Source organism: Accipiter gentilis, chromosome 18 (assembly GCF_929443795.1).
Source record: "Accipiter gentilis chromosome 18, bAccGen1.1, whole genome shotgun sequence".
Lineage (NCBI taxonomy): Eukaryota > Metazoa > Chordata > Aves > Accipitriformes > Accipitridae > Astur > Astur gentilis.
The window spans coordinates 11,871,150-11,885,771 of record NC_064897.1 but is presented as its reverse complement, the minus strand read 5'-3'; the positions used below and the strand labels follow the sequence as shown (position 1 = coordinate 11,885,771).

At 39.1% G+C, this 14,622-nt stretch overlaps 1 protein-coding gene across 2 annotated transcripts in view; it reads left to right on the top strand.

Annotated features, from left to right (window-relative positions):
* BCAT1 (branched chain amino acid transaminase 1) overlaps positions 1-14,622 on the top strand; it is a 67,452-nt gene continuing 52,830 nt past the window's right edge. For both annotated transcript variants that reach the window (XM_049822505.1, XM_049822504.1), the window contains exon 1: positions 1-118. In XM_049822505.1, the coding sequence (XP_049678462.1) occupies positions 110-118 (9 nt within the window). In that variant the 5' untranslated portion in view covers positions 1-109. The remainder of the gene's footprint in view (positions 119-14,622) is intronic.

Sequence of the window (14,622 nt, the reverse complement as noted above, 5' to 3'; positions counted from 1 at the left end):
CGGGGGCTCGGCGATCCGCGGGGCTCCAGCACCAGCGCTGCCCGAAGCCGGCGGCGGCCCGCCGAGAGCCCGCTCCGCCGCGGCAGGGAGATACCCGTCGTCTGCCAGCATGATCAAGGTAAGCGGAGCGGTCTTCCTGCCAAAATCCCCTCGTCCATCCTTCGGGGGACGCGGAGCGGCAGGGGGACTTCTCCTTGGCAAACAAGGAAAGCGGTAGTTTACCGATTTGTATTTACAGATTTCAGTGCTCTTGCTTGTTATTTGTGCTTTGCGAAGGAGATTTCTGTCCCCCAGAGATTTATTGTTTGAGATTCAGAAGCAGCATGCGCGCGATTCTACCTCTTTCCATGTTCTTTCATTGCAGGCAGCATGTGTGGAAAAGAAATAATGAGTCGGGAGGGAGAAGGGGGGGAAGGGGAGGTGTATCATTTGCTCTTGGGGGGGGGGGGGGGATTTCTTACTGTTTATTGGTAACAGGGGACTCTTAATGATTAAAAAGAAAAAAAAAAAAAAAAACCTGCAAAGGGTATGGTCTCCTGGCAGGCATCATGCCTTTTTCTGCCTGTGAGTTTATTATAGGTCTTATGTCTGCCATGGTACTAAAATAGACTATGGGTAATACCCAGTAACATGTATTTAGAGGTTTTGAGTAATTTCAGAAATAACTTTAAATAATGGAAGAGGAGTTGTCGGTAATGAACACTAATGTGAGGGATAAGCATCTCTGGGAACTCTCCTTTTATGTCATGTTTATGTTCTTCTGCTTAGTGAGGCTGATCTGGGGATTAAAAAGAAGTCTTGTCAAGACAAAGGGCATGGACATAGCACGGGTGATTTTCAGTTAGATTGAGGGAACATCACAGCAACTTTATACCCTGTGGAACAGCTGCACTAAGAATAATTCTTGGGTTTTGAAGAAGGTCTGTGCTGGGCTGACTGTGGACTTCACAGTCTTAGCCTGGTGCCAAAGTTAGCAGCTGAGGAAAAATAAGACTGAGTTATTTGCTCTCCTTGGGTAACTGTAACAGATGGAATATAGGCACAACAGGTATGTGACTGGGAGCCATCCCCCCAGCTCCTCTCTGCCAACGATGACAAGTGTTACTCTCATCCCATCCTAGGTCTCATCACCATTGCTCTCTCCTGAGTGGGTCTAGCAGTGGTACAGGTGCTACTGATGATGGCAGGGCTAGAATGGGTGAGTGCTCTGGAGGAGCCTCAGGAGGCTCTGATTAGTCCCATTTGCATTTTCTCAAGTTGGAGGGTGGCAGACCAGCCATGGCAGAAAACCAATCTGAAACTACTCTCGGAAAATACCCAAGCAGCTGCCCCCAGCCAGAGTGGTGTTATCCAGCACCTGGCACTAAGGCTCTGGCATACCCATGCAAAAAAAAAAAGAAAGTAGCAGGCAAGCCATAGACCTACCTGCCTGTTTGCTCAAAGCAGCACTGACATCTCATTGGGTTCTTCCCACCTGCACAAAACCTAATTTTGCTTTGTAATTTTACTGTAGAGTAGACAGCATGAAGCAATAACTACAGCAGTAAAAGTAGGCTCTTGTCACTTGCAAGTGGTGTAGCCTTGGGCAAGTCAGTTCTGTCTGAGCCCTTTACCCTTTATTTGCCTCATCTGTTCAGACTGTAAGCTCTTCAGGGTTATGGCTGTCACTGTGTGTTTGTAGAGCATGTATCAAAGGTGCAGAAAATTACCATTTGATTATCATGATACTTATGCCAAACCCAATAAATTTATAAAGGTATCAGTAAGCAACAGCATTATTACACCTCCTTATCCCTTCATCTCCCCCTTCATCATTTCCTGCTTCAAGTCACAACCCTCCCTTTCTCCTTGAACCATTTCCAGCCCAACCTCAACTGTCTCTTCCTTGCCTGTTTAAAGGAATGTTATGTATAAGAAATGAATTATGCCTCTGGTTTCTGCAGTCCTGCCTTGTCCACCTATTGCACTCATTGTTACTGACAGGCCTAGCGCTCCTGACATTGTGTGATCCAGTGGATATTCTGATTTCTCCCATGGAAATTGAGTATTGAAATCTGCTGCAAAGTCATAGGTAAAAAAGAAGATTGCACAATCATTAGGTAGCTTTAACACAGGTGATACCTTGCTAAACCAGTCCATAGGCCATATCCTTGGTTTAATTTGATAGAAGGAAATAGTTTAAATGGAATTCACTAGTGATGAATTTACCCCTGGGAGGGCAATGTTAGGAAATGAAGTAAATCAGCTCATTAATTGTGTAAGCACTCAGTTACTCTAAATTTGTTCAGCCATTTTAAAACAATTTATTTGATGTGGGCATGCTAAAGAATCAGAACAGACATTATTTTCATTACTTTCTTATGTTATGCCATTTTCCGAAATGAATAATCTTAGCTGAATGTATAGCAAACTGCAGATTATTAGTAGGTTTGAAGGCAGGACCTTCAGTGTTAGAATGAAGGAGCTAAGGGGTAAGTTCTGTTTGGAAATTTTGCACAATTAGCCTTAGGCCACGCATGTGAGGACTGGCATCTTCATGTTATGTACTCCACAGTGCTAGATAAACTCATCAGAGACTTCTATGAGCTCAATACTGATTGTGGCTTTTGATAATAAATTGTGGCTATCCAACTGCCACAATGGCTGTGATGTAGAGATTAAATGCATAACCTTCATCTTGAATGTCTGAATTTTGGTGATATTTGGGCATAAATCAAAGTAGTACATGACCCTAATTTGTTATTCATTGTCACTTACATGTTTGCAACTTGATACCTCCAGTTCTTACATAGGATGAAGTGAATGGGTGGTCCCATTTACCTTCGAAAGAATTTCATTACTTTATGACTTTATCCATTAAAGGGACGGGTAATATTACTTCATAAAATAGAGCACCTGTTGTAGAAGGGCAATTTAGCAAATATTACCATATGCTATTGCAGATGAAAATCCAGTGTTTGGTACGTATATGAAATGATCCAAAAGAGTTAACAAGAACTAAATAATTGAAACTATCTATAAAATGATCAAGAAGTTTTACCCATCTGTCTTTTCTGCATCTTGGCCCATAGTTTATTACTGTTTTTACAAACCAATGTCAAAATACTCTTCCAGTAGAGTTACTTATTTACTTTCTTCCCTTAAGGTCTGCAGGTTGTTCCAAGTTTTATTTTAGAGTATACCTGATGCATTAATGAAGTGCAGCATATGACTTCTCAGTAGGTACACAGCTATTGCTAATTCAGGTTGTCTATTAGAGCATTTCAGACAATATTTGATAAAAACACTCTTAGTAAGCACAGAAAATACACTCTTTTTCCTGGTATATGAATAGGTTTTAATTCCACAAGCATTCAGAGAGATCAGTGCCACACAAGTCATGTCCACTTGTTTAACTTTATTTAGACTGTTGTCTTAGGGGTCATCACTTCTGTAACAAATGCTTGATTTTGCATTACCCTTACTGAGAATGAACTTTTTTTAAACTTTGACACTGAGAGGCTGAGGGAACTGGGTTTGTTCAGTCTGGAGAAGAGGAGGCTTTGGGGTGACATAATAGCAGCCTTCCAAAATTTAGAGGAAAATCAAGGAGATAGTGCCAGGCTCAGCAATGATGTATGGTAGGAGGACAAGAGACAATGGCATAACTTGAAATGAAAATGGTTCAGACTGGATATAAGGAAAAAAAATTCTCCCCACAAGGACAGTCAGACAGTGGAGCAGGTTGCCAAGAGAGGCTGTGCAGTCTCCATCCTTGGGAGCTCTCAAGACCCAGCTGGATAAAGCCTTGAGAAACCTGGTCTGAGCTCAGAGCTGACCCCGCTTTGAGCAAAAGCTTGGACTAGAGACCTCCTGCAGCCCCTTCCAGCCTCAATTTTCCTATGGTCCTGGAAAAAAGTTTATGAGCTAAGATTATTTTTTTTTTAATCTAGTCTTAGTCTATGACATAGTAGTGTGGATTAGTACATGTTTGTCCAGAGCTCTGCTTGCTAGGCTTTTAACAGTACAAAGAACTCTGCGCAAAGATGGTCTTTAAAGTCACCAGTATAGATGGATTTCTTTGGAGAAGGTAATTTCTTTAACATGTCACTATAGCAGAAATATTTTGTTCTTTATTATCTTGAGGAACTCCAAGTGCTTAACAGAAGAGGTTGAACAGTAATGTTGGTGCAAGTCTCTTCACAAGAATGCTACTTTATTTGGACCCTTCGGAGTTGGTTTGTTGGGGATTTGGGGGTTGGTTTTGGATTTTTGTTCTTGGTGGTTTGGTGTTTTTTTTCCCCGGGAGCCTTGTTGCTTTAATTACCTCATTAGAATCCATGGTAAGGTTTATCAATACTCCACTGAGCCAGGAAAGAGGACTGTACCTCCTTCCTACACTCTCAACACCTTCCCTCTAAGTACTGTACTTTTCTTCCCCATGCACTTTGGAGACCCAAGCTAGTACTTTTTCTCATAATCAGAATACATCCTGGTTTTGCAAGACTGTTTTTTTCTTACCATGTATTTTACGAATATTTCTTTAAACAAGGATCATTGTACCAGTAGGCACTGGCCATGGGAAGGGAAGAGTATGTCAAAACTACTAGGGAAGTTGCTAATGTCAAGGGAGAGTTAAGGGCATATCTCAGGGATTCAAACATCTTTTTCTTAAGGTTGGGGGTTTTATAATACTGCTGGCTTTTAAAAAAATAACAGCTTCTTGTTGGTTTTTAAATGAATTCAGCAGGTCTTTTTACTTCTTTTCAATGCAACTGACTGCAAGTAAAGTTCAATGCACTGTTAGAATTCTTACAGCTTTTGAAAAGGTTCTGTCTAGTAGTTTTCACTTCTGTAATAGATGATGCTAAATTTTCTAAATTGTGTAATTTTTTGCTTGATATGTGGAAAATAAAACACTGGCAAAACTATATGAAGCACTGAAAAAAAAAGAGACCATTTTTTATTTTCTGGAATGTGAACTTTAAATTACTATGCCTTAAATGTAATACACAAATACACCATACAAAATTGCATATTCTACTCTTACAACAAAATTGTTGATTCACAAGTTTTTATACAACTGCATATCATCATGCAATTCATTAAAAATCACATAAAGTCCACTTAAAATCAGCAGTAATAGTATAATTTCTGTTGATTCATGGAGTTTCTCACCCTCCAGTAAAATAAAGGAAATTCTTAATCAAAAGAATATGGGGAAGAAAATTCTATAGCAAATTTTAATACTTGCAGTATCCTCAACATATTTAGAAGGCTGCTTGTTAAGTAAGTTTCTTACCAGATGCATGATGCAGCTTTTATTTCCCTGATTTTAAAGTTCGAGGAAACAGGTGGAGAGGTTAAGTTTTTGATCCTGGATGAATAAAAGTGTAAGTCTTTTTTTTAATAGGATCTGTAGTCTTAAAACATTCAGAAGTACCATAATTTTTTTTTTTGAGAACTGAACATCAAGATTTATTAAGATCATCAAGCTATCAAGGTCACAGTCAGTGCTAGTGTTAACAGTCAAAACTGTAAGTCCTTCTGAATCCTGCCCTATACTGTGGCAGTGCCTACGTAGAAACTTGAAAAAAGTCCTTCCTAATTTCTAGAAAGTATTGGCTGAAGTACAGGGGGTGAAAGCTATAAAAAAATGAATAGTTGTCTAATAGTATAAAAGTGTAATGTGAGCCAAGTTTATTCTTACACAACATGAAGTACTAGTTGTTGTAGCATAGGGTATTATAGCATATAGTAGCTACACAGCCACAATCTTTGCCACAGCTGCACAGCTGTATATATACATGCATCCACACAGAAAAAAAACCCAAACCCATATTGTATTCATATGCTCGTATATTGGAGGCATTTATCCGTCATGAGCATACAATTTGTTTTTTAAGCAAGTATGGTGGTTAGATATGCCGTAACCTATTTATACATGCATGGGAACTAAATTGCAGACTCTGCCTTAAACTGGATTAACTGTCTTTAGAAACAGAAGTACAGTTTGGGAGACAAATGAAACAAAGTTTCCCATGCTGGGGGAAGTGTTTTGTTTCTGTAATCATAAAGGAAGTCCATTGGGTTCTTTGAATTTGGTTCAGTTCAGTTTTTCTTCTTTCAGTATCCTTCTAACACAGTTGTGCTTTTTTCTAAATCTGATCCTGTGCTGTGGCCCAGTCCATGGCCCAGGCTTTGTCCTTAGTATTACACAGTGCTTTATAGAATACAAAGACAAGTTCTGTAGTCTATGCTTTTTTCATATTGACAAGTGTCTGTTCTGTTTTTAATACTATCCTTTGCCTTTCAGCACCTTTTCAGATGATTTTTGGCAGGTTGATAGGTTTATATAAACCTATAGTTTATAGGTTGATTCTCTTCTTGACATCTGGAGATAGAAGTTCAGTAACATCAACATTCCTTTCTGGTTCTCGATTGAGCTGAAAATGCTGCATTTACAATTGCTTTCTTTTGGATCTTCTTTTAAGTGATTTTGCTGTAGCCAGCAGTGTTTTCATCATGTCAGTTGGGCAAAATATTTCTTGTGACATACATACAAAATTAATGTTCTGTCCTGCCATTTCCAGGTGAACTGGATTTTGACAGTGGACAAATCAGATCCAACTCTAAACTCTTTTTAAGATGCTTAAGATTGTCTCTATCATTTCTGAATGTAGGAAGCTATTCTAGTCAAGAGCATTGAAATTCATGTAGGTTGAAGCTGGGCAAAATCCTTGGTTCATGGGGATGTTATAAATAAGTCATTTGTCAATTTAGATTTACTGAGCTGAGCAGGGCTGGTTGATCATTTATACATATGTCAAACTGTAAGAGGACAAGCGTAAATTACTTGTCATAGGCCTGTTTATTATCTTCATTATTAGTGCCATTTCTTAGTATTTCAAAGTTATCATTTTTCTAATAGAGACTGCATCACTCTTGATTTGTGATGACCTCTTACCATGCTATAGTTTTGGCAAAGAGCCTCTGTTTGCTTTGCGTGCTTAATGCGCGCTTAATGCTGACACCTCTACAAATACCTCATCTGTGACCATACTTTTTCAAGGCCACTTTTAATGTGCTGAGTGCTATTTTGCTCTCAAATTCCCTGGGCAGAATCCAGTTTGCTCTGGGCACTGTCAACAAATGATAGGGGATTTCAGATGAAGGGCTTGCTCACAGGGTATTTAGAAAGGACATATAGGGTAACTAATACAACTCCAAAATTTTGGAGAGTAATAATGCATGATTTTTCCCTGTCTTAGAGTTGTTACACAGTTCAATATACACTAACTAGGTGGAGCGGCTTTGTCACTCGTTTAAAATATTTTACCTCTTTTGAGCAGACATCATCAAGAAAATCAACTTCTGATGGGTGTTATCTTGGTGTTTTTCCACGTTCAAGGTAGTAATGTGTGATACTGTACAGTGACACGGTAGTTGTGCTCTACTTTTCTTGCTTGTTAGTAACCTTCTGTGTGATCATTTACATTTGCTTGGTGTGGTAGATTATGCTTACTACCTTTCGTTGCACCCACTGAAACTCATAAAGACTGTAAAGCAAGAGAAGTTCCTAGCATATTCTGAGCTGGATGTTTATCATGCATATACATTCCCTCTCAGTAGTTTGTTGCTAATTTGAACACAAGAACACAAACATCATTGTACTTATTGTCTTCAAATAGGTTCCAAGGATTTTCCCTGTGAGTTAGCTCTGTTCGTAATGCCCTTTATGTCAAGAGAAAAGCTTCAACTTCCTTTCTACTTTGTTGAATTGTGTCCAGTTAAATCAAATTAAGGCAGTGTTTGAACACACAACAAAAGACATGTCACAAGGATATAACCCAGGCTTTGGTAAAAGTCAGGGAGAGATCTCCCATTACTTCAAACCAATTATGCCAGGCTTAAAACCCACTGGAGCTAGTATAGGCAGGTCTTCTGCAGCCGTCTCCTGTATGCTGTTACGCAAGAAGCTTCCATAGGGCATAGCTGTGAATAGAGTGCACAGCCAAAACCACATCAATCATTTACACTTGTTCTTCTTCCTTGAGAAGAACTGTAGTGAATCTGATGGGTACATCTCTATAAGGAAGAAGAGCTATAGATTTAGTTCCTGGGGAGGTCTGCACGCCCTATTCTGGCACCCGTCCACCTCTCAGTGAATTCTCTGAAGCGACTGCCAACCAGTGTGAGGTATGCCGATGAGACAATCTATGCCTAAATTTCCTGCCTGTAACAGATATTTCTACCTTCCTTCACTTAGGTGCTGTGACTGTAGAGCCAGTATTAATTTTTAAGGCATCCAGGTATTACAGTGAGAAGATTCGTTTAAAGCTTGCAAATAATGAAGGTCTCAGAGTTCTTTATCTGGAACAAAGAGTAAAATAACTGCAAGCATCCTACAGACCAACCCACCATCAGAATTCAAGAGAAAGCTCAGTATTTGCAACACCTCTAGACAAAGCTTGCTGTCTCTGGTTTTTTTCCTCTACCCTGGCTTGCATCACCCATTTAAAGAGATTTACTAGATCACTCAATCTACTGTAAGCCTTGAAAGCTCAAGTCTGGGTCCTTCTGCACTGTTGTGGCCAAATGTCTGGGCAGAACACATATCTAGGTGTATACAGTTCTGCCTGTAAGCAAAAAACAGGGTCTGTGCTCAGCCATTTGAAAAGACCAACACAGTAGAGAAGCACATTTATAAGGAGTACTCCTCTGACTAGTCAGGCAGAGTGTACCTGCAGTATTGAGCCCATTCAGATCCCCAGGTTAGATTGCTGCTGCCATGCTTTATCAGCTTCATCTGTTGGACACTTAACACTAAACTAACCACTTGGGGAGCAGGAAACAGGCAATAACTGCACAAACAGCCTAATACAATGCAGAAAGTCATGCTTCTTATGGTTTCGCACCACTGGCATTTGAGACTCAGTGATGAATTAAATAGGCCATGCAAAGTTATCGGGGCTAGATGTGATACCAAGCCAGCATACCTCTGCCCTTTACAGAGCAGCAACCACATGGACAGTTGCATAATGTTTTATTGTACTTACTGTTATTTGAGAGCTGGCTGTGTAAGTTACTGTTTTATTATCTCTAGTGGGACTGTATACAGGACTTGTGGTAAAAAAATGTAACTCGTTTTTCCTCCAAAAGCTTTTTTTCCCCCCCAGAGCTTTTGTTTTCAGTGTGTGATTCGTCACTGCTCAGCATCTTATGTAAACCTTTATTCCAGTGCAAAATGGACTTAAATGGGACACGGTCTAAGCACTCTGAGAATAGCTACAAATGACCCCTTATACAGGCCAGTGATTCAGGCCTGACCCTGTGTTTCTTCTGGTTCCACTGTAGTTATGAGGGAGCTTGCAAACAGGAGTATGTCCTTAAATACAGGGGTTTGTCTGCTAGGTCTTTTCTTTAAGCATGTCAGTTCTCATTTTGGAACCCATCACTGTCTGCTGTGGTTTGGTTGGGTTTTTTTCCCCTAGGAGTCTACAGTGATTTATTTGCAAACTGCAGAAGCTTTGGTCTCCCACACTAAATTGTCTGCTTCCAGTTCTAAACCCTCAGTAACTCTTCAGACAATGATTTTATTTGTTTCTGCTGTGTATGCATTCATGTTATTCACATTATCATTTGGTCATTGCATCAAGCCACTTGCCTTGGTTATCAGCTGCAGGATCTTTGTGTAGTTTCCACCATGAGGGAACTTCACAAAAAAATTTGTAAGCTATGTTTTATGCATCTTTAAATCAGAGCTGTACTTTACCTGTACAGCTGTCTCAGGATAAAAAAATATAGCTGGTATAACTGAATCCCTGAGGAAAACAAGCAGAATAATTTTTATTGTGCTTAGGCTCATCTTTGCTGGTATAACAGTGCAGTGAAAAATGCATCCCATAGCTCTAGTTAAATTTACTATAAAATCTTAAAATGCTAATCTAGTACCTGACATTATAGAATGCATAAGCAAAGAGAAATGTTAGAAAAAATGTGATGAACACAAGCTTCCTTATGGTTAACAGCAAAGCCTTTTTACAGTGGTAGGGGAAAGTATGCAATAGCATTTATACCCTTTTTTGTTGCCAGTTTGATGTAAAAGATCTCATATCAAGGAGAACTGGGCCTAAACACAGTGAAACTGTGGTGACTTTCTGAGTTTTCATTTATTTTCTTTGAGCAATAACCATATCACATAACCATGAGACACTATCTAGTTAGAAAACAGACAGATGAATTTATAGGTCAACTAGATCCAGCTGGTTGCTTTAACATGTTTTTCTTTATGCCATTCTAGCAAACAATGCACTTGTTAAAAACCTAATTAATGCTAGGGCAGACAAACAAACCAACAAAAGAGGCACTTAGAGGCAGTGTTCATAGGAGTTAGAGATGGAAGAGCTCCATTAGGTCATCTGCCTATTCCCCTAATAATATGAGGCTGTTTTCCTCAGTCAGAAGGGAAGAGTCGGTTAACTGAGCAAGAGGGTAAAGACAGAGGAAATAGCACTGGGGAGTGACAGAGCAACAAGAGGGTCATAGGAAGGAAAGCAAACAAGAACAATATGAGCAGTGGGCTTAGAAATCAAGGTTAAAGCACATTGCATTTGGAGGTCATTTGCGTAGAGGATTTCTTTAGAGTGCTTGCCTATTTCTGTAAAGAAAATAGGATTGTATGGTTGTGCAGGGAATGTATTAAGACAGAAATAACTATTGAATAAAGGGACACAACACAGACATGTATAGCTGCTTTATGTCCTATATTGGATGGAGCTGGTGGTAGGTTTTCAATATTTTTCAGTTGGGAAGGATCACAGTTTAGACTCCATGTTGTATGAGTGTAATCCACAGCTCATATTGTAAATTTTCTGAAATATCTGGCAAAATAATTTTAGCCTGAAGCTGAATAGTCCCTGGTCAGGTTCTCTTTAGAGTTAGTTACAACAAATTAATCTATTTTCTATTTCTGGTGAACTCTTTCCTTTCCTTTAGCCTTCTTGATAATCCGGTTTGTCAAGCACACATTCTTTTTGGATTTCAGAAGTAGTTATCCTTCACCTTGCCAAGCCTTGCTACGTTTCAGGTGAACTGATACAAGCTTTCTTGTACAACAGGTTAGGCATTATTGAACTCATTCAAATATTAATTTAAGCACTGAGTGAAAAAATTGGCATTATTTCCTAGAAAGGTTTCTCACCTGAGTGCTGACTGCAATGACTTTACTTTGGCAACATGGTCCTGCATTTATTTAACCTCATGAAACCAACTTGGTCTGCTTTTAGAGTTGTGATACAGCTATAAATGTTACTAAATATGAATCTTGAATGGACTAGCTGAATATTTCCATTTCTTTATGTTTTCTGGTTTAAGGTTTTTTTTACCAATAAGTTGTGCTCATATAATCTGAATTGTCTCCTATTTAAACATAATAAAAACAGTGATACTTGTTTTAAGAGGAGCATATTTCAGTTTTATTCAAACTACTCAAATTGCTTTAAATTAAACCAAGTAAACTGCTCAAGCCAGAAGATAAGTGCCTGCACAGTCTTATGGACTAATTTAATGATAATCTATTTAAATTCAACCTTACTTTATGCAATTCAGCTTTCTTAGATAAAGAAAATCTTTTATGTCCTAAGCCCTGATGCTTTCACTCTGATGCAAAGTTATCATTAAATAATGCGGAAGCTTTGTTTTCCTGCTATGCAAGTTGCCTTGTATTTTTCTTTATTGGATACTGTCATTACATTGCCTCACTTTAAGCAACATTAACGCCAGCTCAAGGCTGAACAAGCAGCCACAGTAAAGTGATAACACCCAGGTGACAAGGCATCAGAGAATACATATGTTAGGTAAGAGTAGTCTTAAAGAAATGTATTGGAAGTGCAGAAATCAATACAAATGAGAATTCTTGGCAAACTAAGTAAAAAGCTAAGCACTGAAACTGCGTATGCCAAATTGTCCTTTTTTTTCCTTTGTGTGGTTTTTTGGGTTTTTTTGTTTGGTTGGTTTTTGGGGTTTTTTTTCCAGTGCTCATCTGTGCACACATTGAGGTATATCATTGGAGCTGCTCTGGGATTTGTGCTGTACATGTTCTTTGAATTCATTTTTGAAGACTGGCAAGCCAATACATGGAAAGTGCTCCAACCTAACAAAGATACCTCAAAGATCTCTGTTTGGTTTGATAAGTGGTTAGAAATACAATTTAAGAATTAGTCTTCTTGCTCCTTCTGTCTTGATTTTGAAAAGAGTAGATTTAAAAGAAGTTTTGTGGGTAAGGCGTGCCATGCTATCATGTAAATGACCCAGCCCAATGAACGTACTTGTTGACACTTGCATGGTACCACATATGTATGTGTATGTTCACATTCACATACATACAATATAAAGATAGTATTAAAATATTTTTATATCATGCAACTACCCTCATGACAGCTGAGGTAAACATGCCTGGCCGTTAGATGCCATAAATGATCTTCCTGAGCTCTGGAAGTCTTTCATAAATGTCATTAAGGAAATATCTTTTTAGTTGATATTAAAAGTAGTATTATATGAGTTGGCCCTGCAGCAATATTCAGAATTCTCTCTCAGTCTGACAGCGGGTGGATTTTTTTTTTTTTTTTAAAGCTATGAACTTCATTACTGTTTTTATCTGCGAATTCATCCTTTATGTGGTATGGCTGTCAAATTGTATTAACATTTCCTAGGGGCAGATGAAAACTGTTTTGAAGTCATGGAAGTGTTTTGTATGACTGTAACAATACACAGAATATTTGGCATTTGTGCACGTTGGACTCTATTTCATACCTGGAATTTGTGCACATTGGACTCTATATAACTTGCAACAGAAAGGCAACTCTTACTTGTATGGCTTTGGATGCCGAAGTACCTGTCATCACACACCTGATTTGGCTCGCCTGTAGGCAGTACCATAGAATAAGTCATGTATTGAATTTGTTGATCTGCTAGATTCCTGGAATCTGATAAGTATTCTCATTTCATTATCCTTCCAGTGTAAATCAGAGCATGAAATATTTCTTAGACACTTAGTAGCCAGAAGCAAGCACAGGAAAAAGCAGTAAGACACGGTTTTAGCTTGGAGAAATGTCTCAGAAAGGACTTTCTTCATTGAAAACTGTTTTTCATATGACTTCTGACTGAGAGAAAACTCCCACTCCATCTTTGCTGGGGCCTGATGACTTACACAATAGTCTTGGTTTTAAGTTTCTCTGCATAGCAGGAGATGGGGTTGCCTCAGTAGAAGGAACTATATGCAGCCATAGTTGTGTATCTGTGGCTTATTTGCTTCTTTAGGTTCTCGTCCTCCATGAACAGCCAATGCCTGTCAACAAAGCACTGTCTACAATTCCTTTGTGGGCATGAAACTGGGTTTTCAGATGTTCCCTGTCACTGGTAGTACTCCACCCAGGGCACTGATGCTTTTGATGAAATTCTTACTCAGAATGGAGACATCAGAGCTGTCTGTGACCTGACTTGGATAAGCATGGTGAAACCAAAAAGATGACTAAGGATTTTGTGAAACTGCAGATCTTGAGTTGTTTTGAAAAGCAGCCAGTATGATTTCCTAGCTGAAAATGTGAACTCTGTAGAAATTATTTGCAGTTTATTTCTTTATTCCTACCTTCCACTAGGGAAAGGTTTTTGTTCCCTAGTGGTTAGAAGAGCGATCAGACAACAGGAAAATTAAGTGAGCAGAGAACTGATTAAAGAATTAGATTTCTTTAAAAAAGTGTGACAAAGTACACAGCATATAGTGTTGACTGCAAATTATTTTTTCAGAATGGGTGCCATTTTTTTTTAATTAAATAATGTCATACACCATAGGTTAAAGAAGTACAATTTGCAGCTTAAGTTTACAGTGATGAAGCTTCTGATAATCTTCAGCTCTTATTTCATAACTGAGAATGAGCCTATGGGATAATGGTGTAGCTAAAACCTAAGAACACCTAAGTTTGACGAAAGATCTCATAGAGTCGCAGTTTATAGAACAGATAATTCCAAATGAGAACAAAGACATAGGTGCTACCACTGGGTCTCAAAAGCCAGCAAGAGTGAGGGCACAGGAAAAACTAAGGCAAACTCATGTAGTCTAGGAAGTCTAGGGAGTATAGGGAGGAGATGGGCCTATTTTTGTAGCAGAAGGTCCTTTCAGCTGAAGGACGAGTGATCTGACTGCATAAAAGAGGTAGATTCTCTGTTTTGAAGAAGCTGTGAGATGCAGGAGGATGCCCTAAAAGATGAGCATACCTAAAGGCATGGCAAAATGGTAATAGTGAAGCTGATTGGGTGCTCTTGCAGGTCAATACTTTGGCTACAAGGTCTCATGCCTGTAACACAATAATAGTCAGAGAAGGTGTGCTGAAGACAGCAGGGAAAGCCAAGAGGCATTGACTGGAGCATCCTGATGCTAAAAGATGTTGAAAATACATATGTCTAGTGCAGTCTGAGGACCAAATGCAGGAGCTGAATCTTCAGGTTTGGGAAAGCTCTAGCAGAAGTGCAGGTGACGACTGTTAAGTATAAAATTTCCAAAAGTGCTGGTAAGTGTTACACAGAAAATGGTCCTTCACATGTTGGGAGGAGACTAACCCCCCTAAGGCTTACCTCTTCTTTATA